The sequence below is a fragment of the Panthera tigris genome, chromosome E2 (genome assembly GCF_018350195.1).
Source record: "Panthera tigris isolate Pti1 chromosome E2, P.tigris_Pti1_mat1.1, whole genome shotgun sequence".
NCBI classification, from domain to species: domain Eukaryota; kingdom Metazoa; phylum Chordata; class Mammalia; order Carnivora; family Felidae; genus Panthera; species Panthera tigris.
The window spans coordinates 15,042,723-15,063,320 of NC_056674.1; the positions used below are offsets into that span (position 1 = coordinate 15,042,723).

Genomic DNA, 20,598 nt, shown 5'->3' on the forward strand with positions numbered 1-20,598 from the left:
TCTTAAACGCTGAGTGCATTCTGCCTCTCCCCGCCCCCCACCAGAACAGTGTCTAGCACATAGTAGGCATTTAATTAATGCCTGTGAAGGCAATGAATGGATGATTGCATGAGTCATTTTTTTTTCTGTGCATTTACCTACCCCTTTTGTCTTTAACAGAATCAGAGGCATATGTTTATAAAGAATTTTATATGTTTTTAAAAACAAGATGGGAAATATCACCAGTATCTTCCCATGTCATTTTCTTCGAGAGCATTAGTTTTAATGGCTTCAGATGCCATCCTGTCAATGAACTCTGATTTGTTTAACCACTCATTCTTGTTGAACATCGAAGCTGTGATAAATATTTTGCTATTATAAATAATACCCCCCCCATTCAAGCAGTTAAATATTTGTGCACATCTCTAATTATTTCCTTTGAATAAATTCCCACAAATGGAACTGCTGGGTCAAAGGAAATGTACAACTTTAAGATTTAATAATAGTAACAGTTGCCATGCCTGGAGCTAAGCTGTGTAATTTTAACAACAGGGGCTATGATTATTCGTGCCTGCGCTTCGCAGAGGAAATCCAAGCTTAGAGAAGTAACTTTATTTGCTCAAGTCACACAAGCTAATGGGGCAGAGCCAGGGCTCCTCCCCACCTTTGATTCCCAGCCAAGGCTCTCGCTACCTGCCCTCTGCTGCCTCCCAGCGGCCCGGAACACAGGCTGCCAAATTGTGCTCCAAGGATCCAATTCACGTTCCCACCAGCGTTCAGAGGGAACGTGCACTTTTAGGTACCCTCGCCAGCATTAAACATTCTTGCTTTTGTGCTCTTTTGAAATCTGTATGTCTTACAGAGTCTCCGCTTTTTAAAAGTCAAGTCCAGTAGCGAGATGACGGCACGCGATCCAGGTCGGAGTGATGGGAGGAGGGCCGGGGGTAGCCTTTGCCTCTTTGAGGCCCTTTTTAAGGTAGGGCATTAGGCTCTTGGAACTTAGTTGGGGATCTCGGTCAGAGATCAGACCCCCGGAACAAGCCCAGTGGTAGACCTACTCCCAGGGCTTCCTCAGGATGGGCAATTAGACCCTCTTTCTTCAGGGCTCTGAGAGAAAAAATCAGCCTCCTCCAGAAGGCTTCCTGGAGGAGGTAGCGAGGAGGTGACCGCCCAATAGGTGGAAACAGGTGAGGAGGACTTGGCCTCATAAAAACGGTAAATTTCAGTACATCAAGGGAAAAGAGGAGTGGTGATACATAGATGGCAGACAAAGCTTTCTGTCCTTCATATGTAAAGAGCATTTTCAAATCAGTAAGAAAGATGAACATACAACATAAAAACAGGCAAAACACATGAACACGAATTTAAAATACAACAAATACAAAAAAAATGGAATTGGCAAATCAAATGAATGAAATGGATATTAAACTCTTAAACAGATCCCTTTTTTGATCTCTCAGAAAAATTTTTATGTCATAATTAGTGCTGATGAGAATACCAGATAACAGCCACTCTCATACCCCACTTATAGGACTATGATCTTGGGGCAGGCTTTTGGTAATATCCATGAAGAGACTTAATAATGCTGTCAACCCTTTGACGCAATTCTTCTTCTTGGAATTGTTCTTAAAGGGAGAAAAAAAGACATAGACAAAGGAATATATGCGAATGTATAGGTGACGCTTGAATAACACAGATTTGAACTGCATCGGTCCGCTAATAAGCATATTTTCAAAAAAATTTCTTAAGTTTATTTATTTATTTTGAGAGAGTGCATGCACACAAGCAGGGGAGGGGGAGAGAGAAGGAGAGACAGAATCCCAAGCAGGCTCTGCACCATCAACGCAGAGCCAGATTCGGGGCTGCAACTCACAAACTGCGAGATCATGACCTGAGCCGAGATCAAGAGTCAGATGCTTAGACAACTGCACCACCCAGGCACCCCACTAATAAGCAGATTTTTTAAAAATGTTTATTTATTTTTGAGAGACAGTGAGAGGGGTGGGTGGGGGAAGGGGCAGAGACAGAGGGAGTCACAGAATCCAAAGCAGGCTCCGGGCTCCGAGCTGCCAGCACAGAGCCCAACGCGGGGCTTGAACCCACAAACCGTGAGATCATGACCCGAGTTGGAATCAAGAGTCAGACACTCAAGTGACTGGCCCTGTGCTAAGTACTTTACACGCACCACCTCATTTAATCCCTACAACCATCCCATGCACTTTTGTTACTCCCATTCTCCAAATGGGCAAACAGGAACAGAGAGGTTAAGTAACTTCTCCAAAGCCACACAGGCAGCCTGGCTTCAGGGTCTAGGCTTCCAACCAGTTCTCTTCTTTTTCAGAGAATAAATGCTTGAGAGATAAATAATAAACACATGAACCAATGGATAATATAAAACAAGGTGACAAGCGGAGCTCGAAACGTGTCACGGAATACAAGATCGCCGCCATAAAAAGAGCGCAGAAGACACAGGACCCAGCGATCCCACGTGTGGGTATTTACTCCAGAGAAATGAATCCATATATTCCCGCGATGACCCGTACAGGAAGGTTCATGGTGCTTGTTTTGGGGGTTTCGGGGTTTTTTGTTTTATTTTTTTCCACAGCGCTTGCTTTCACATCGCCGGAAACTGGAAACAACCCAAAACGTCCATCAACTAGCGAACGGATAAACGGGTTGCCATATATCCATTCCAGGACGCTACTCGGCATAAAAAGGAAGGAATTGTTGATAAGCAGGGCCTCGTGGATGAATTGCGAATGTGTTAGGCTGAGTGAAAGAAGCCAGTCTCTTACAGTTCTATTCCTAGCTTTCTGGAAAAGGTAAATCGAATCTTTAGTGACAGAGGGCAGATCGGCTGTTGCCTGAAGCTGGGGGACAACAGGAAGGATTCACGGCAAAGGGACAGGAGGGAAACTTGGGGGTGGTGGAAATGTTCCGGGTCTTGATTATAGTGGCGATTTCATGGGAATACACATGGCCCAAAACTCCTCAAATTGGACACTTTATTTTTCAAATGTATGTATTTATTTATGTAGGTTTAAAGTTTATTTCTGAGAGAGAGAGAAGGGAGGGGCAGAGAGAGAGAGAGAGAGAGAGACACAGAATCCAAAGGAGGCTCCAGGCTCTGAGCCATCAGCACAGAGCCCGACGCGGGGCTCGAACCCACGAACCACGAGATCATGACCTGAGCCGAAATCGGAGCTCAACCGACTGAGTCTATCCCAATGCTTTAATTCCAGGGTATTTTCTCCGCAGTGCTGATCGCCATCCGGAAGGCTCGCATGATAGTATTTTTGTTCATGGTTTCTTCTCTATCTCTCCCAGTAGAATGTAAGCCTCACAAGGGCCAAAACCGCCGCCCCTCCTGGGGACACTCACCCCAGCTTGCTGGACACACATCTGTGGAGCCCCAAAAGCCTCGCTCCGCTTCGCCCTCCCAGAAGCTGTAGGGGCTTCCGTCCTGCAACCCGTCACTTGCTGGGCATGTCACACACGACAGGTGTTGCAATCGGCCAGACGTGCCTGTCTCCTGCGCACCCGGCAGTGGGAACCCCGAGGGCCAGGCCTTCATCTGATTCACCTAAATTACCATCGTTCCTCCTGTTTATTACCTGCTCCTTCAGCGCCAGGTGCCGCATTAAGCATTTTGTCTGCCCGTCTCCTGCCTTCCCTCATTCACTCAAGCAGTGTTTATTGAGGAACTGCTTTGTTTCGGGTACTGGCACTCCAGGGGTAAACAGAACTGGCAGAAACCCCCGTGCCCCAGGAGCCCAGTTTCCGATGGAGGAGATAAAGAATAAATCATGAAAGATGTATCTCCATAGCGGGTCCCAAAGCAAACGTGATCTGAAGGCAAATAAAGCAGGGAAAGGTGATGGGAGGTAGGGGGTGGGATGCCGTGTGGGTTTTTTTTTTTTTAAGTTTTTAATTTAATTATTTTGAGAGAGAGAGAGAGAGAGAGAGAGAGAGAGAGAGAGAGAGAACAAGCAGAAAAGGGGCGGAGAGAAGGAGAGACAACATCCCACGCAGGCTCCGCACCATCAGCGCTGGGCCGGATGCGGGGCTCGAACTCACAAACCGCGAGATCATGACTGGAGCCGAAGTGGGACGCTCAACCGATTGAGCCACCCAGGAGCCCCGCTAGCTAATTAAATGCGGGACATGACAGAGGCGCCTGGGTGGCTCAGTCTGTTAAACATCTGACTCTTGGTCTCAGCTCAGGTCATGAGCTCACGGTTCGTGAGTTCGAGCCCCGCATCGGGCTCGGTGCTGATGGTGCAGAGCCTGCTTGAGACTCTCTCCTTCTCTCTGCCCTTCCCCCGCTTGTGCTCTCTTTCTCTCTTTCTTAAAATAAATAAATAAGCTTAAACAAAAAGTGAAAACCATGGAAAAAAGAAGAACACAACACAACACCAAGGCTTTCAGACTCATTTAATCCCAAGGCAACCCCATAATGTGTGATCCTCCTTTTGTGACAGATGAGAAAACAGAGGTTCAGAGTGGGCTGGTGACCTCACACCCCACAGGAAGGGGCAGAGCTGAGATTCAAACCCAGTGCCGGGCCTTTGCTCTCTGTGGACCCCACCGCCCAGGCACGTTCACAGCCTCCCCCAGGCCTGGGATGGAACAGGCCAGGCCCACACGGGCACCAGCTCAGGGCAACGACTGCCCAGCGGGTGACTTCACGGGCTGGGTGCACCCCTCTGTGGCATTCCCTCATTGTTTGTCACCCGCGTTGGGTAACTGTGTTTCTCTGCTCACCCATGAACTCCTACGGGGCCTGGCGGGGGCGGATTCATTGCTGTCCCCGGCGTGTCCCTGGCATCGCCCCGCCGGAGCCTGGCATATGGTGGCCATCAGTAAGGCAATAAATATTTATTAAGCACCTACCTTGTGCTGGGCTATGCCGGGGAGAGCCCTGGGCACCGCCCTCCCGGGATGGACAGTCCAGTGGGGGAGACAGACCCACCCTCCCAGAAAGTGTCAGCCCGGGGATGGGCTGGTTTGAGAAAGCTGAGCCCGTGCAGCTCATAGAATGATTAAGACGAGGTGAGCCTGCAGAGCTGGGGACCCACGGGCTGCCTCAGGGAAGCCCTGAGCCCTGGGGCTGGAGCCCAGCTCGGCCTTGGATTCCCGGAGTCGGAGGTCTGTCACCAGCTCAGAGCCCTCCTGTGGCTCCACTGCACATAGGATAGAGGACAAAGTCCTCTGATCTTTCCCTGTCACCCCTCTCTGCCCCTCTCCCCCTCACTCACTCTGCCCCAGCCGCCCTGGCCTCCACTTCCACTTCGACACCCCGGCAGGGCCAGCCACGTTTCTGTCTCAGGGCCTTTGCACTGGCCGTTCCTCTGCCCAGAACACTCTGCTCCTGTGGCTACTCCCTCTGACTCCTTCAGATCAAATGTCACCCTCTCAGTGAGGTCTCCCTGATTGTCCTGGTGAAAATTACAAGTGTCCCCCCTCATGGCCCTTCCCTGCTTTGGGGGAGCACTTATCAATAGCTATCCTGCTTCCGATTTTTCTTATTGTGTTTGCTCTCCGACCCCCTGGTTAGGGCATGAGTTCCGTGAAGGCAGAGATCTCGGACTTGTTCACAGGGGTCCCCCAGGGCTGAGAACAGGGCCTGGTACACGGTAGACGCCCAGTAAATAATGGTCGAGGAGAAAGACAGAGGGGGCTGAGAAGAGGAAGGGGAAAGGGGAAGAAAACAGGCAGGTCCGTGTAAGCACCACTAGCTTGGAGGCAAGAGTGTTAACACTTCTCCCCTCCAGGATAAATCAGTGCTGGGCTGGGAAACTGAGGCACAAAGCAACACCGGTTGGCACGCCTTGGGCCGGAAGGCCCGCCCAGGAGAGAGTCACCAGCGCCACCTGCCGGAGAGTGGTGTCATGACGGCCGTGCCCACCCTGCTGACTCGGGGCGGTGATGCGCGGGAGGGAGAGGAGACGGGCCAGGGGGCACCCCCAGCGGAAGTGCAGAGTCGCAGCGATGAGCCTCTTTATTCCAGAGGCCCCGTGGGCGCCTCGCCCCGTCAGTGCTATGCAGGAGAGCAGGGCTGCCCAGCGCCCGCCTCACTCGGTTCCTGTACACCTGCCCTCTCGTTACAGCCAGAGGGCACCCCCACCTCTCCAGGAGGGGAGAGCGGCCCCAGCTCCCCGAGGGCTCTGTCCACCCCACATGGGGCCTCATAAGGGCTGGGAGACAAGGCCCGCCCTGACTCTCCACCCGGGCCTGGGCAGCGTCCGGTCACACTAGCCAAGGCAGCAAGGCCCAGGGCTCCTGACCAGGGCTGCCCCTGGGCCTAGAGGTACATCATCCGGCCAAGCAGGGGTCTCACCACCCAGACGTCGTCCACAATCTTCCCGTCCTGCAAGGGACAAAAACAAAGGAGGTAATGACAGCTGGACGTTCAGACTCCAGGACCAGGGACTTGGATTCAAATTCCAGCTCTACCTTTAATGGGCTGTGTGAGACCGGACAAATTGCTAGACCTCTCTGAACCTCAGTTTTCCTCATCTGAAAAGTGGGCATGATAGTAATAGCACGTACATCATAGATCTTGTAGGAATGAAATGAGATTATTTGTAGAGGGCTTTTTAAATTTATGTTTTATTTACGTTTTATTTTTATTTTTATTATTTTTTACTTACTTTTATTATTTTTATTTATTTCTTACTTATTTTTATTATTTATTATTATTTATTTTTATTTTTATTTACCTTTATTATTTATTTTTATTTACTTCTTACTTATTTTTATTATTTTTTATTTTTATTTACTTTTATTTTTTATTTTTATTTTATTTTTACTTACTTGTTTTTATTTTTATTTATTTTATATTTTACTTATTTTTATTATTTATTATTTATTATTTTTATTTATTTTTTACTTACTTTTATCATTTTTTATTTTTATTTATTTTATTTTTTACTTTTATTTATTTTTATTATTTTTTACTTTTATTTTTATTTTTTACTTATTTTTATTATTTTTTATTTTTATTTATTTTTTTGGCGCCAATTTTTATTTTTTATCTTTTTAAAAGTTTATGTATTTTGAGGGAGAGTGCGTGTGTGCACATGTAGGGGAGGGGCGGGGAGGGGGGAGAGAGAGAATCCTAAGCAGGATCCACTCTGCCGGTGCAGAGCCGGACCTGAGACTCAGACCCATGAACTGTGAGATCATGACCCGAGCTGAAACCCAGAGGCCCACGCCCAACCTACTGAGCCACCCAGGCACCCCGAAGGATGTTTCTGAAGGGGCCCCAGAGCATGGCAAGGATTGTATAAGTGTTGGATATTATTATAAACACAAACCCCAGAGTCAGACAAACCTCACTTACATCCCAGTGCAACGGCTCTCTCTCCATGACTGTAAGCACATTATCCAACTCTGAGCCTTAACTTCCATATTCTACACACTGGGAGAACCGAATGGGATAACACATAAGCCTACCCCCGGAGCGCGTGGGGCTCGATAAATGGAAGTTATTTATAATAAAAAGAACATAGTTCAGGAGGGGGGAGGGGGAGAAGAAGAAGAAGAAGAAGAAGAAGAAGAAGAAGAAGAAGAAGAAGAAAAAAAGAATATGGTCTTCAGGGTCATATCCCAGCTCTGTCACCCTCCAGCTGTGTGACCCTTGGAAAATTATTTCCTGTCTGTAAGCCTCAGTTATCTCATCTGTAAAATGGAAAGAAAACCCACCCCCTGTGATGGCTCTTGTGATTCAAATACTACGAGATGGAAAGCATCTAGCACAGCATCGGATATACAACAGGTGCTCAATAAATCATCATCATAATTATTATTTTAAAATTACAGTGGCAAAAATAATGGTGAACCGTGATTATGTGGGTGCATCTAACCTTAAGCCGTCTCAGCCACCCACATGTCATATTGGTTTCCCACCTCTTTCAGTCCCTGCTTCATGTTGATAAACACCTATGGAATTTACCACGTTTGGGAAACCGTTCTCAGCACTTCTCTATCATAAGTCATTCAACTATTATCATCCCCTTTAACAGATGGGAAAATTGTGGCTCAAATAGTTGAAATAAGTTGTTCGAGGTCATCCAGCTGGTAAGTAGCAGAGGCAGGATTTGAACCCAGGATTTCCAGCTCTGGAGTCCGTGTGTTTTTGTTTTTTGTTTTGTTTTGGTTTTGGTTTTTTTAATTTTTTAATGTTCATTTTTTTTGAGAGAGAGAGAGAAACAGAGGGTGAGCAAGGCAGGAGCAGAGAGAGGGGAGACACAGAACTCGAAGCAGGCTCTGAGCTGTCAGCACAGAGACCGACGTGGGCTCGAACTCACAAAGCGGGAGATCATGACCTGAGAGTAAATGGGCCGCTTAACCGACTGAGCCACCCAGGCACCCCTGAAGTCCCTGTTTTTAACCACTTGACTCCAGAACACGCCAGGCCCGGTTACTTAGGGAGGTGATTGGACCACTGTTCACTGACCTGGTCGTCGGACACCTGCTGGATGTGGATGTGGCTTCCATTAAGGATGTGCAGCCGCGTGTACCCGTACTCTTTCACACGCAAGGCGCTCCAGGGCCGCGGGAAGAGGGAGAAGGGGGTCAGCCGCTCCTCACAGCCCTGCCAGATAGAATCATTCAGACCCAGGGCTGGGGAGGGTGGAGGACCCACAAGGAGCAGAAACAACCTCCAGGGCCAGGACCCTCCTGCCCCCAAGGAGGGCAAAATCCGTTAAGACTTGACCTCACTGATGCTCAGCATTGAGGGTTTTGACCCAGCCAGGCTTCCTGTGCCCTGGGTCTCTGACTTCTAGAAAAGTGCATGGCTGGAAAAGACTGCCCACTGCAGCATTTTCTGTAAAAGCCCTGAGCTGGAAGTCACCCAAATGCCCATCAGTGGGGGTCCGTTAAATAAATTATAGCACAGCCATCACAAAGCAGGGCTCTACAGAAAGGTGGCCAAGATGGATAATAAAAGGGAAAACGCAAAATAGATAAAAACCGGTGGGTCTCAACACTGGCTGCACAGCAGACTCCCCAAGAAAGCTTTTTAAATCACCAGTGCCTGGGGGAGAGGGTGTGCTCATCCTCTACAAACAACAAACACCAGGCGACATGAGCAGAGACCATGAGGGACTGCCATCATTGTAATAACTAATGGAAGCAGCCATCACTATAATAACGGATGGAAGCAGCCATCACTATAATAACTAATGGAAGCAGCCATCACTATAATAACGGATGGAAGCAGCCATCACTGTAATAACAGATGGAAGCAAGAATCATCAGATCGTGAAACTAATGGTGAAAGTTTGAGGAATAGCCAGATATTGGCAGAGTCCCAAATGATCTCTCCAGGAGTAATAATATATATTAGTAATAATTATATATAATAAGATAAAATTATAAAACAATAATAGAATAATAACTACAGCAAATAAAATAACATAGATTACAACAAAGGCAGCTAAATGTTCACACTTGGGAAATGTTGGTAAAGGGGATATGGAAAGTCTTTGTATTTTTGCAACTGTTCTGGGAGTCTGAAGGAATGTCAAAATTTAAAATCAAAGAAAAAAACCAATCTCTGCTGATTAAAGTTCAGAACAGCGATCACGTAGGGGTATGACGAGTCTTCTGGTGCTGACCACAGTCTATTTCCTGCTCCAGGTGGTGGCCAACACGGGGCCAATGTCAGGGCCCCTTTCTCGAAGATTCTCATGTTTGTTGTGGAGTGGGGCCCAGACATGGGAGTTTTAAAACTTCCCCATGGTATGCGCACCAAAGCTGAGAACCCCAGGGTATGAAGCATGATCCAAGTTGTTTTTTAAAAGTGGGCAATACAGTAACACATCTCTATCAAGACAATGACTCCGTTGTACATGCAGAGAACATTCTAAAATGCCATCCAAGAGCCAGAACAACAGAGTAGGACTACGAAGGGGTGTGGAGAGCTGGTGTTCACCTCCTGCCCCCTGCACTGTTTGAACTTTTGTCACAAGTGGTTCTTACTTTGATCGTCCTGATTTGTTAAGAACTGGCTTAAAAAACAAGCCCTCTCTCCTTGCAGAAATGAGTGATTGCAAGGCAGAGGGCGGGGGGGGGGGGGCAGGAAAACACAAGATGATCCTGGAGCACCTTGGAGCGCCAAAAAATAAGGAAGTGCTCACCAAATGACAGGGGCATGTGGGAAAAAAAACACAGCACCTGACCGGAAGCCTTCCCAGTGGCCCAAACAGGAGCAGTAAGGCAATAGCGGTCGTATCAGATTATCGCCCACAGGATAGAATCATTACCTGTGAGTCCAGACTGGTATAAATCAATAACTAACTACATAAATGGAACAGAAGGGACAACTTTTCCTCATGGGAGGCTTCTAATTAATAAATCTAGGAGGAACGCGGGAAATAGAAGCTCCCCGTTAGAACACCACAGTAATAATTCTTGCTGGCAAGACCCGCCAAGGGATTCAACACTCAGTGGGTGAAAGCTTGAGGACAGACGGGATATTTGCATGGCGGCAAAGTATCTCCCTGAAGACACTTATTAATTAGAAAGGGGGCCATAATACATTCACGGTGGAGGAACCCAGCAGACACCTCCTTCACCAGGTGACGCAGAGAAACACCTCCAGGAATGAGACACGTAGACGGCACGTCATCCCCGGTCACACCATCACTTCTGGGTGACGTCCGGGCACTGTCTTGCCCCGAATGCATAACCCGAGGCTCCGCATCAGACATGCCCAGACCCAAGGGCCATTCTGCCAGACAATTGGCCGGGAGTCTTCCGAAATGTGAAGGATGAACGACAACGAAAGACGGAGGAACCGTCACTGATGGGACAAGACTCGGGAGACACAAGATACTGGACACAGTGTGGGATCCCGGAACAGGGGGCGGTCGTTAGTGAGAAGCTCGGGGGAATAGGACTAGTCTGGAGTTAAGGTGCGATGAGGATAATGATAAGCCCGGTGCCTCTGGATCATCCGGTGACCGGGGCAACCCCTGCCACTTACTGAACCCACTATTGAACGAGCATCTGACTGCCTGTGCCTCTGTTTCCACATCTGTACAATGGGCATGCTACTAGGGGCACCGAACGCTCTCGGGTTGAGAGTTGGTGACGGTGACAATACAAAGCACCTGGCACCGAGGCCAGTACAAGAGGCGATGAAAGTCAAGAGGCAAGAAGCCGAAGGCGCCCCCTTCCCGCCCTGCTCACAGCAGATCCAGTGATGATGTGGACGGGGCCTCGGGGGTTGGTATACGGCATCTCTCGGCTGCCATTAAACACCTGGAGAAGGGAGTGAGGAGGAGGGGCATGTCACAATAGGCCACACCCCGGGGCGTCCAGGGGTCCACTGACACCAGCCACACGGGCCCTTGGCCCTCCCTGAGCCTCACCTGATAGTCGTAAATGGGCCACAGCCGTTCGTACGAGTGCTCGTGAGCCCACAGCTGCAGGTCGACCCCTGAGACAGAAAAAGTGGGGGTCAAGCCCCTTGACCCTGGAGAGATCAGGGGGCGGGGAACTCCCCCGGGTCACTCACCATGTTTGTAGAAAAGGTCCTCCAACCCATACAACTTGCCAAGGAGGCCTTTGCGAACCTGGGCAGGGCGACAGAGGAGGTGAGTGGTGAATCGGGCCGGCCCCCCACGTGGTGCTCGGCACCCCGCCCCCGGGGAGGGGGTCCCCACCTTGCTTTCATGCCATGTACAGTCGTCCAAGTCTGCGTTGGAACAGTACATGGGCCGGTGGCCCATGGTGATGATCCACGGCCGGGCCGCCCGGTTCTTATTGGCTTTCTGGAGAGAAGGGCCCGGAGTGAGAGGCAGGGAGAGGGGAGGGGAGGGCAGGCTGGTCAGGGGATGAGAGGGGACCTCCAGCCAGGTTACCTGGAGGTCGCTCTCCAGCCAGTGGAACTGTCTCTCCACGAGGTGGCGGCCATAATTGAGGAAGAAATACACTTCGGTGGAGAAGGAGATGATGTGCGCGGGGCCCAGATCCCAGCTGGAGGGGTCAAAGGGCATGGGTCGAAGGCGGGGTCTCCTCTGCATCTCCCGCCCTTCGGGGGAGGGAAGCCAGTCCCCCAGGTCCCCCAGATTACCTGTACCACAGGCCTTGGTTGTTCCCCGGCATGCTGAAGCGAGCCTTGTAGTGAGAGAAGTTGCTGGATAAAAGGAAATAAAGGGGTGGGAAGAGACTCTGGGTTCTCCGGTCCCACCCCCACCTCCCCACTTCCGGGCTGGGTCTGGCTCCCAGCCTAGCCCTTATCTCCACTAATCAGCAGCTGCAGCACGAGGGACTAAGGTGAGACACTAAGAAGGACACTCTGTTTTCACCGCTCAGGCCCCGCCCACCCTGAAGCCCTCGGCCCTCACTAGCGCTCTTCATGATTCCCAGGGCAGGTCATGTAGGGCAGACTGGCGGCCACAGGTTCGATGAGCCGCATGAACTTGTCGCCGACGCGAGCGTTGTCCTGATCCATGTTGTAGGCAAAGTCTCCTGAGGGGCGGGCGGGGAGAGAGTGAGGACCCAGGCCCGGCTCTCCTTCTGCCAGGACTGAGACAGCTGCTCAGTCGGCTGTAACTCCGGCTCGGAGCCATCCTGGTTCTCCGATCCCTACCTCACACCCACCCACATGTGCCCTTGGGACTGTTTCCCGAACCTCTGGTCTGAGCGCCCCCCCCCCCCCCCACAGGACCGTGCTGGTCTCCTGTGCTCTGATTACACCGGCCCACATCTTTGCCCGCCCTCTTGTCCCCTCCCAGGACAACGATGTTAAGACCGACACAGTCTGATACTGGTTTCGTACCAGGCACAGTTCCAAATGCTTTACATTCTTGATCACCTGAATCTTCAATACACCCTCTGAGGTGGATATTATTATGACCTCACTTCAAACGGGGAAACTGAGGCCCAGGGGGCCCGTGCAAGGTCACAAGGCTGGCTAGTAAAGACCCAGGAATCAAGCCCCGAGAGTCTGATTCCAGAGTCTGCGGCCTTGAACCTTATCAGCCCCAATCTCCATCTCCCATCTGTTTCCCTGTCCCTTGAAGCCACAGCAGCAATGATAATGACAATGAACATGTAGCACTTACAGCATGCTGGGCAATGTCAACTATTTAGTCATGACGACAGTCCCGTGAATTCTGACCCAGTCTCAGCTGTCACAGGGGAATAACGCAGAGGACAAAAGCAACGCTCTACGTGTTGCTGGGATTCTCACCCGTGCGTTCTGGTTAACCATAGACACCATCGCCAAGGTCAGGCGCATCCCCGGTCCCTTCAGAACCACACTGGCCCCGGCCAGGTCCCCTCAACAGTCCTCCCACCCACGCCCCACCCCACACCTCTGGGCGCACCCTTGCCGATGCCTCACCCACATGGAGAACAGCATCATACATGCCCTGCTGGGTGTCCCTGCGCAGCCGGGGTAAGGCCTTCGGGTTGTCAGCCCCCAGGTCCCCAAACACAGCCAGGCGGGGACTCCAGTGGGGACCGTTCTTCAGGGCCCTGAAGCGGAACCGACGGCTCCAGCCCCGAGAACTGCCGCAGCGGTAAACTGAGGGAAAGGGAAAGGTCGTGGTCAGCGAGGGGCACCCCCGGCCGTCTCCTCCACCGCCATCCACCTTCAGCTGGTGGGGGGAGGCGGTGGGGAATCGGAGGGTTCTGACCCGTGCCCTCTGGTCCACCCGGCCCCGGACCCCAGCGCCTTCCATTTTCATCTTCAAGGTCTCCTACAATGGGGTCCGGGTAAACAGAGCAGTTACCAGCCCAGCCCGAGCCCCCTGCTGGTGGTAGTAGCTTCTAGTCTACACCGCACTCCTCTTCCTGCTCCCCTCAACACTTGGGTCCGGGGCCCCTCTCACCGTACTGGACCCCCGGCAGCAGCCCCCGCAGCGTGACTCGGTGTATATAGAACTTCCGCCGGAGGATGCCCCCATCCACGAAGGGGCTGAAGGTGCCCTGGGCCCGGAGGGGCAGGGGCCCTGTCAACTGTAGGCCAAACTGCACTTCAGAGTGGGTGGGGACCCATGTGGTCCAGGTTACCGTCATGGAGCCTGGCTCACCTGGGGAGAAAGGAACAGAGTGGGGCTGGGTGGTGAGGCCTGGCGGGGGGGGGGGGTGCTGAGAGGGGGGGAAGGGAAGGATACACAGAGAGTGAGGGCCAATAACTAAGAGCTCCGGAACACCGAGGAGTCAAGGGACACAGTTCCGGAGCTCCCCAAGTTCAATCCCGGCTCTGCCGTTTCTAAGCTGTGCTTCCCTGAGCAAGTCGCTTCACCTCTCTGAGCCCCAGTTTCCTCACCTGTAAGGTAGAATGACAATAATATCTACTCTACAGGGTTTTGATGAGGCTTAGGTGAGTAAATACAAGTAAAGCACCTGTAACAGTGCAGCTAGGATTACATTATTAATATCATTATTCACTCTGGGCAGACCTTGTGCCACTTTACATACATGACTTAAAAAAAATTTTTTTTTTTAATTTATTTATTTGAGAGAGAGAGTGAGAGAGTGCGAGCTGGGGAGGGGCAGAGAGAGAGAGAATCTCAGGTAGGCTCCCCAATGTCACCAGGCACCCCCATACCTGATATTATTTAGGGGTTATAAATTTAGATGTCTAGAAGCCTGCTGGGTAATATAAACGGAGACAAGGGCCAGCTGGAAGGAATAAGGCAGCAAGGAGCTATGGTGTGTGTGGCCAACTGTAGACCCTGCCCTATCTCAAAGGGGCAGCCATCGCTGGCTCTGGTGACAGCCACCATGTGGGCCCAGTGCCACGAAATCTGTCAACTTCTAGAGTAAGTCTCTATGTGGTGGTTTTACATTACATAGATATAGATATAGATATATAGATGTACACACAAATACAAACTTTTTAAAACATTTTTTAAAATGTATTTATCTATTTTGAGACAGAAAGAGAGAGAGAGTGAGAATCCCAAGCAGGTTCCATGCTTTAGCGTGGAGCGGGATGCGGGGCTCAATCCCACGAACCGTGAGATCACGTCCTGTGCCGAAATCAAGAGCTGGCCCCTTAACGGGCTGAACCACCCAGGCACCCCAGAAATCCAAACTTTTAAGTGACAGTTCAAAATTCTTAAATGTCGGGGTACCTGGGTGGCTCAGTTAAGCGTCTGCCTTCGGCTCAGGTCATGATCTCGCGGTTGGTGAGTTCAAGCCCCGCGCCCGGTTCTGTGCTGACAGCTCGGAGCCTGGAGCCTGCTTGGGATTCTGTGTCTCCCTCTCTCTCTCTGCCCCTCTCTTATTTGTGCCTATAGTCAGCTACTCTTCATGTAAGAGGATATACACAAGTTATCTACTTGTTTCTACCAAAGAAATACAGGAAGGATACAGCAGAAAGGAAATAGATGGGTTACTTACATGGGGTGGATGGGGTAGAAAAGGGGGGGACAGGAACGGAGCAGGAAAGACCAAGGGAGAAAACACTACCTTTTTTGTGTAATTCTGACTCTTAGAATTATAGTCCCGCTTCAAATTTCCTTCACACACGCCCCGAATAAACTAACAATTAAAGCCACCCAGGAGGTGGGGAGAAGCCAGTATGGAATATAAATACTGATCAATGGAGGTAACTATACTTAAAAAGTGAACAGGGGTGGGGCGCCTGGGTGGCTCAGTCGGTTAAGTGCCTGACTTTTGATTTCAGTTCAGGTCATGATCTCCCGGTTTGTGGGTTCGGGCGCCCCGTTGGGCTCTGTGCTGACAGCTCAGAGACTGGAACTGCTTCAGATTCTGGGTCTCCCTCTCTCTCTGCCCCTCTCTGACCCACGTTGTCTCTGTCTCTCTCAAAATAAATAAAATAAACCTTAAAAAAAAAAAACCCAAAACCTCTCTCCTTTCAGAAAAATAAAAAATAAAAGGACTACAGAGGAAAAGGACCACACACACGTTGTCGCCTACTAAAGGTTCTCCGGAACCGCTTTATGCCCATACTCGCATTGAGCAAATAAGCAAGCATGTTGTAGAAGTGGAAGGTAGGTTTCTCGATGCTGGCGAGAGAAATTACAAACAAGGAAAGAAAATGGCCAAAATAAATCCTCGATTTAGAATCAGAGGTATCAGCATGATCTCATGGTATGTAGTGTATACACACAGATAGACGCGAAAATACAGATGTACGCATGCGCGTGTGACACACACACATGCTGCCTAGCTCTGTGAAAGGGCCTGGAAGCAAGGATACCTCGGTAGCCGCGAGCACACCGAGTGCTCAGATCTTAGTTTCTAAATACCCATTCTCCACTGAAAGAAACTGGGGCTCCTTGGATAAGCGGTTGATTCCAAAGATGGGGCAGGAAATATACAAGATAAGCCTGGAATAACCTATGGTCCCAGAAAAAGAGGGAGTGCTCCAAAAATGATGGGGGTTTGTTGAAAGAACACAGAAGCCAATCTGAAAGAAATCCAGAAGACCAAATCTGGGACAGTTTGAGCCACAAAGTAAATAACAATAGTACTGTATATTTAACCGATGGAACAGTGGGTATCTGTAAGTCTATACTGACATAAAAGAATGAATGAATGGATGGATGGATGGATGGATGAAGGGGGGAAGGAACAGCTTTCCCTACAGAAAAGTTTCCGTTAGATGGAGACAGGGAATTAGAAAGTTACAAAGTCACAATTAGGCAAACACCACCTAACAATTGTTGCAGGCAAGATCCACTGGCAGCTGCCAAAATTGGCTGGAGGAAGTTTCAAGAGAAACATTCATTTGCATGGTCTCAAGGAATCTCCCCCAAGATACTCATTAACCACAAAGGGAAGAATAAAAATCCTGCCCTGGAGAAACCCAGCAAGGCACCCCTGTAACCAGGCGGTGAAGGTTAACAGCCTCAGTAACAGCCATAAACTGTGTCAGCATCATGAACTCTCTGATAACAGGTACCGGGAAAGACACAACATCGCAGCGGTGATAGTCTTGCCAGAAAAACACATAACTTCATCCTAATCTTGAGAAAATGCCTGACCAGCCCCAAATGAGGGCTACCCTACAAAATAACTGCTCAGTGCTAAGTAATGTCGAGAGCACGAAAGACAAGGAAAGACTTTGCAACTGGCAGATTGGAGATGACTAAGGAGAACAACTAAATGCTGAATGACAAAACAACCAAGCGGAAAAAGTGCTGACATAGGAACAGGGTCTCTAGTTCAGTTAATAGTATTGTACCGATGTTAACCTCCCGGCTTAATCAGACCGTAATTATGTAAGACGCTAACATAACACTAAGAGAAACCGGGGGAGAAGGAAACTCTAATTTTCTGTTAAAACTAAAATTAGTACAAGCGGGGTGGGGGTGGGGGGCGCCTGGGTGGCTTAGTCGGTTAAGCATCTGACTTCAACTCGGGTCATGAACTCACGGTTTGTGAGTTCGAGCCCCGTGTTGGGCTCTGTGCTGACAGCTCGGAGCCTGGAGCCTGCTTTGGATTCTGTGTCTCCTTTTCTCTCTGCCCCTCCCCCGCTTGCGCTCTGTCTCTCGAAAATAAATAAATATATTAAAAAAAATTTTTTTTAATGAGTACAAGTTAAAGTTTTAAAACAAATATCTTAGGCTCTTGAGCCAGCCTGCCTGCGTTCAAATTCCAGACTGCGTGACCCAGGGTCAGACTCCTCACCGCCATGAGCCTCAGTTTATGCTCCTGTAAAATGGGAGTACCAATAGTACCTACAGCATAAGATCCAATTTGAGGTGAAGTGAGTTATCTATCTGAGGGACTTAGTAAGAGTCTATTTGCTCTTGTTACTGTGCAGGCCAAACAAGGGACAGCTGTCATCCCACTGGATTTCCACAGCAGCACCATGAGATGGGTTTTATCGTTGTTCCATTTTACAGAGGCTTCCAGGCAAAGTGCCTTGTCCTGGGTCAGCTGGTCAACAAACGCCAAAGCAGTGTGTTTGTGAGTTTCAGGTTCTACATTGCAACTAACCTTTAGGCCACGCTCTTCCTCAAGTGTCAAGGACATTAAAAAAACAAACAAACAGGGGCGCCTGGGTGGCTCAGTCGGTTAAGCGTCTGACTTCAGCTCAGGTCACGATCTCGCGGTCCGTGAGTTCGAGCCCCGCGTCGGGCTCTGGGCTGATGGCTCAGAGCCTGGAGCCTGCTTCCGGTTCTGTGTCTCCCTCTCTCTCTGCCCCTCCCCCGCTCATGCTCTGTCTCTCTCTGTCTCAAAAATAAATAAACGTTAAAAAAAATTTTTTTTAAAAACAAACAAACAAACAACAAGGAAAGACTCAGGAGCTGTTACAGAGAGGAGGAGATTAGAGACATAGAGTCAGAAGCAGTGTGGAGTCGTGGGTTGAATCCTGGATTAGAATGAAGACATTAGTGGAAAGATGGGTGAAGTCCATAGTTCAGTTAGTGATATGATGCCAATGTTAATTTCTTAGCCTTGACAACGGTACCACGGGTACGTAAGACATTGACATTTCGGGAAGCTGGGTGAAGGGGGTACAGGAACTCTGCACTCTCTCTGCAACTCTTCCATAAGTCTAAAATTATTGCAAAATAAAAAGCTAAAATTATTTGAAAGACAGACAGGGCTGTGTGCTGAGATTTGGTGCAGTATCGAAAAGCTATAGGCACAATAATTTGAAACTCCTTTTAAAAGCCTGCTCCCCGGGGGCGCCTGGGTGGCTCAGCCGGTTGGGGGTCTGACTTCTGCATCGGTCATGATCTCACCTCTCATGAGTTCAAGCCCCACAGAGGGCTCTGTGCTGCCAGCTCAGAGCCTGGAGCCTGCTTCAGATTCTGTGTCTCCCATTCTCTCTGCCCCTCCCCTGCTCATGCTCCATCTCTCTCTCTCTCTCCCTCTCTCTCTCTCTCTCTCTCTCTCAAAAATAAAATAAAACATTAAAAAAATAATAATGAGGGGCGCCTGGGTGGCTCAGTAGGTTAAGCGGCCGACTTCAGCTCAGGTCATGATCTCACGGTCCGTGGGTTCGAGCCCCGCGTCGGGCTCTGTGCTGACAGCTCAGAGCCTGGAGCCTGTTTCAGATTCTGTGTCTCCCTCTCTCTGACCCTCCCCTGTTCATGCTCTGTCTCTCCCTGTCTCAAAAATAAATAAAACATTAAAAAATTAAAAAAAAAATAATAATGAAAAAAGCCTCCTCCCTGTTTCAACCAAGTGCCCGTGAGAAACCAAATTTTCTTCCTAGGTATCATCCAAAGCAACCTATTGAAACAGCAGCAGAAGCAGATATGGGGAGAATCTGGCTGTCTCCTATGAAGCCAGACATTAAAGAGGCTTAGAAAGATGTAAACCAGTGCTGCTCTTCTCATGAAATTTCTTTTCTTTTGCATAGTAATATCTCATGAAAAATGCCATTTACCTAATGCAGAGCAGATTTATTAGTGTTCACGTTAAAATGACTTAAAATTTGTAAATGCCTCAGTTTTAGTTTCTAAGATGCAAATATTTGGCTATAGCTCACATAAACCAAAGGTCTTTGAGGTTCTCAATAACTTTTAGCTGTGCCAAGGGGCCCTGAGACAAAAATGTGGGAGAAGCATGGATGCATACAGGCCAAGCTCCGCTTTGCCCCTTCACAGGTAATATCTCATTTACTCCCCGCCATGAGGTCACACTAACATTTTCCCAATCTCCAGATGAGGACGCTGAGACCAGAGAGGTTAAGTCACTGGCCCATGGTCACACAGCAGGTAAGTACGATTAAAGTACTTACACTGGGATTAAAACCCGGGAAGTTTGGGTACAGAGGCTCCAGGGTCCAAGGCCTTACCGCCACAGGGCACCACGGCCTCTAGATCAAGGATCAGGAGGCAGCTTTGTGGGGACACAATGGGCAGGGACAATAGCAGCCCCCTTTGGGGAATGCTTACCACCGGGTGGACACGGTGATCACTTCCCACACAGCCAGAGGCAGCACTGCTCGGAACCCCCATTTAACAGAGGCAGACAACCGAGGCTCAGGAAGGGCAAGCCCAAGGTCCCACAACAATTGGCATGGGATTCCGGAGCCCCCAACCCACTGGGCCTCCCGGGGAAATGCCCAGGAAGTGCTCACAGAAACTTACCCGGGTAGGACAGGTGGACTTGCTCAGGGGGGGCCCTGGGAGCCTCTGGGGCCCCTCGGACTCCGAGGGAGAAAAACAGGAGCACACAGCAGCAGGACGAGCAGGGACAAAGGAGGCGCATGGTAAGGGGACGGTGAGGGACAGATGGGGGAGGGGAGGGGTCCACAGTAGCTCAGATTCCGGAACAGCGCGAAGATCAGGAACACGCGAAGAGCCTGGGAGGCAGAGTGGAGGGAGCGCAGGCGATGCTGGGGGGAGGGAGGCAGGACGGTTATCCGGATGCCGCAGGGAAAACAAGCGTGTTGATCATTACCAAGCGCCCGATGTCCCGAGACTCGCTGTGTGCTAGGCACTTTGCATAGATTAAGTCACGGGCGCCTCACAACATTCCTATGTGTGGTGGCTACTGTGATGATCCCCGTGTCACCGGGTGTCCCCTGTGTCACCCAGGAGGGAAATGAGCAACAGTGATTCAGGGCACAGCTGGGGATGTGATGGAGCCGGGACTGGAACCCAGGGGTCCCGGCCCCAGAGCTCCTGCCGTTAAGCGCAGCTCACTCTCGGTGACAGG

At 49.8% G+C, this 20,598-nt stretch overlaps 1 protein-coding gene across 1 annotated transcript; it reads right to left on the reverse strand.

Annotated features, from left to right (window-relative positions):
- Positions 1–6,118: 6,118 nt before the first annotated feature.
- On the reverse strand, positions 6,119–20,148 carry ACP7 (acid phosphatase 7, tartrate resistant (putative)). The gene is made up of 12 exons (XM_007096986.2): positions 20,028–20,148; positions 13,833–14,033; positions 13,343–13,525; positions 12,342–12,465; positions 12,068–12,130; positions 11,856–11,970; positions 11,658–11,765; positions 11,510–11,567; positions 11,364–11,431; positions 11,182–11,253; positions 8,441–8,578; positions 6,119–6,349 (listed from the first exon to the last, which is right to left on the reverse strand). The coding sequence occupies exons 1-12, from the start codon at positions 20,146–20,148 to the stop codon at positions 6,284–6,286; spliced, it is 1,317 nt and encodes a 438-aa protein (XP_007097048.1). The 3' UTR covers positions 6,119–6,283.
- Positions 20,149–20,598: the final 450 nt, after the last annotated feature.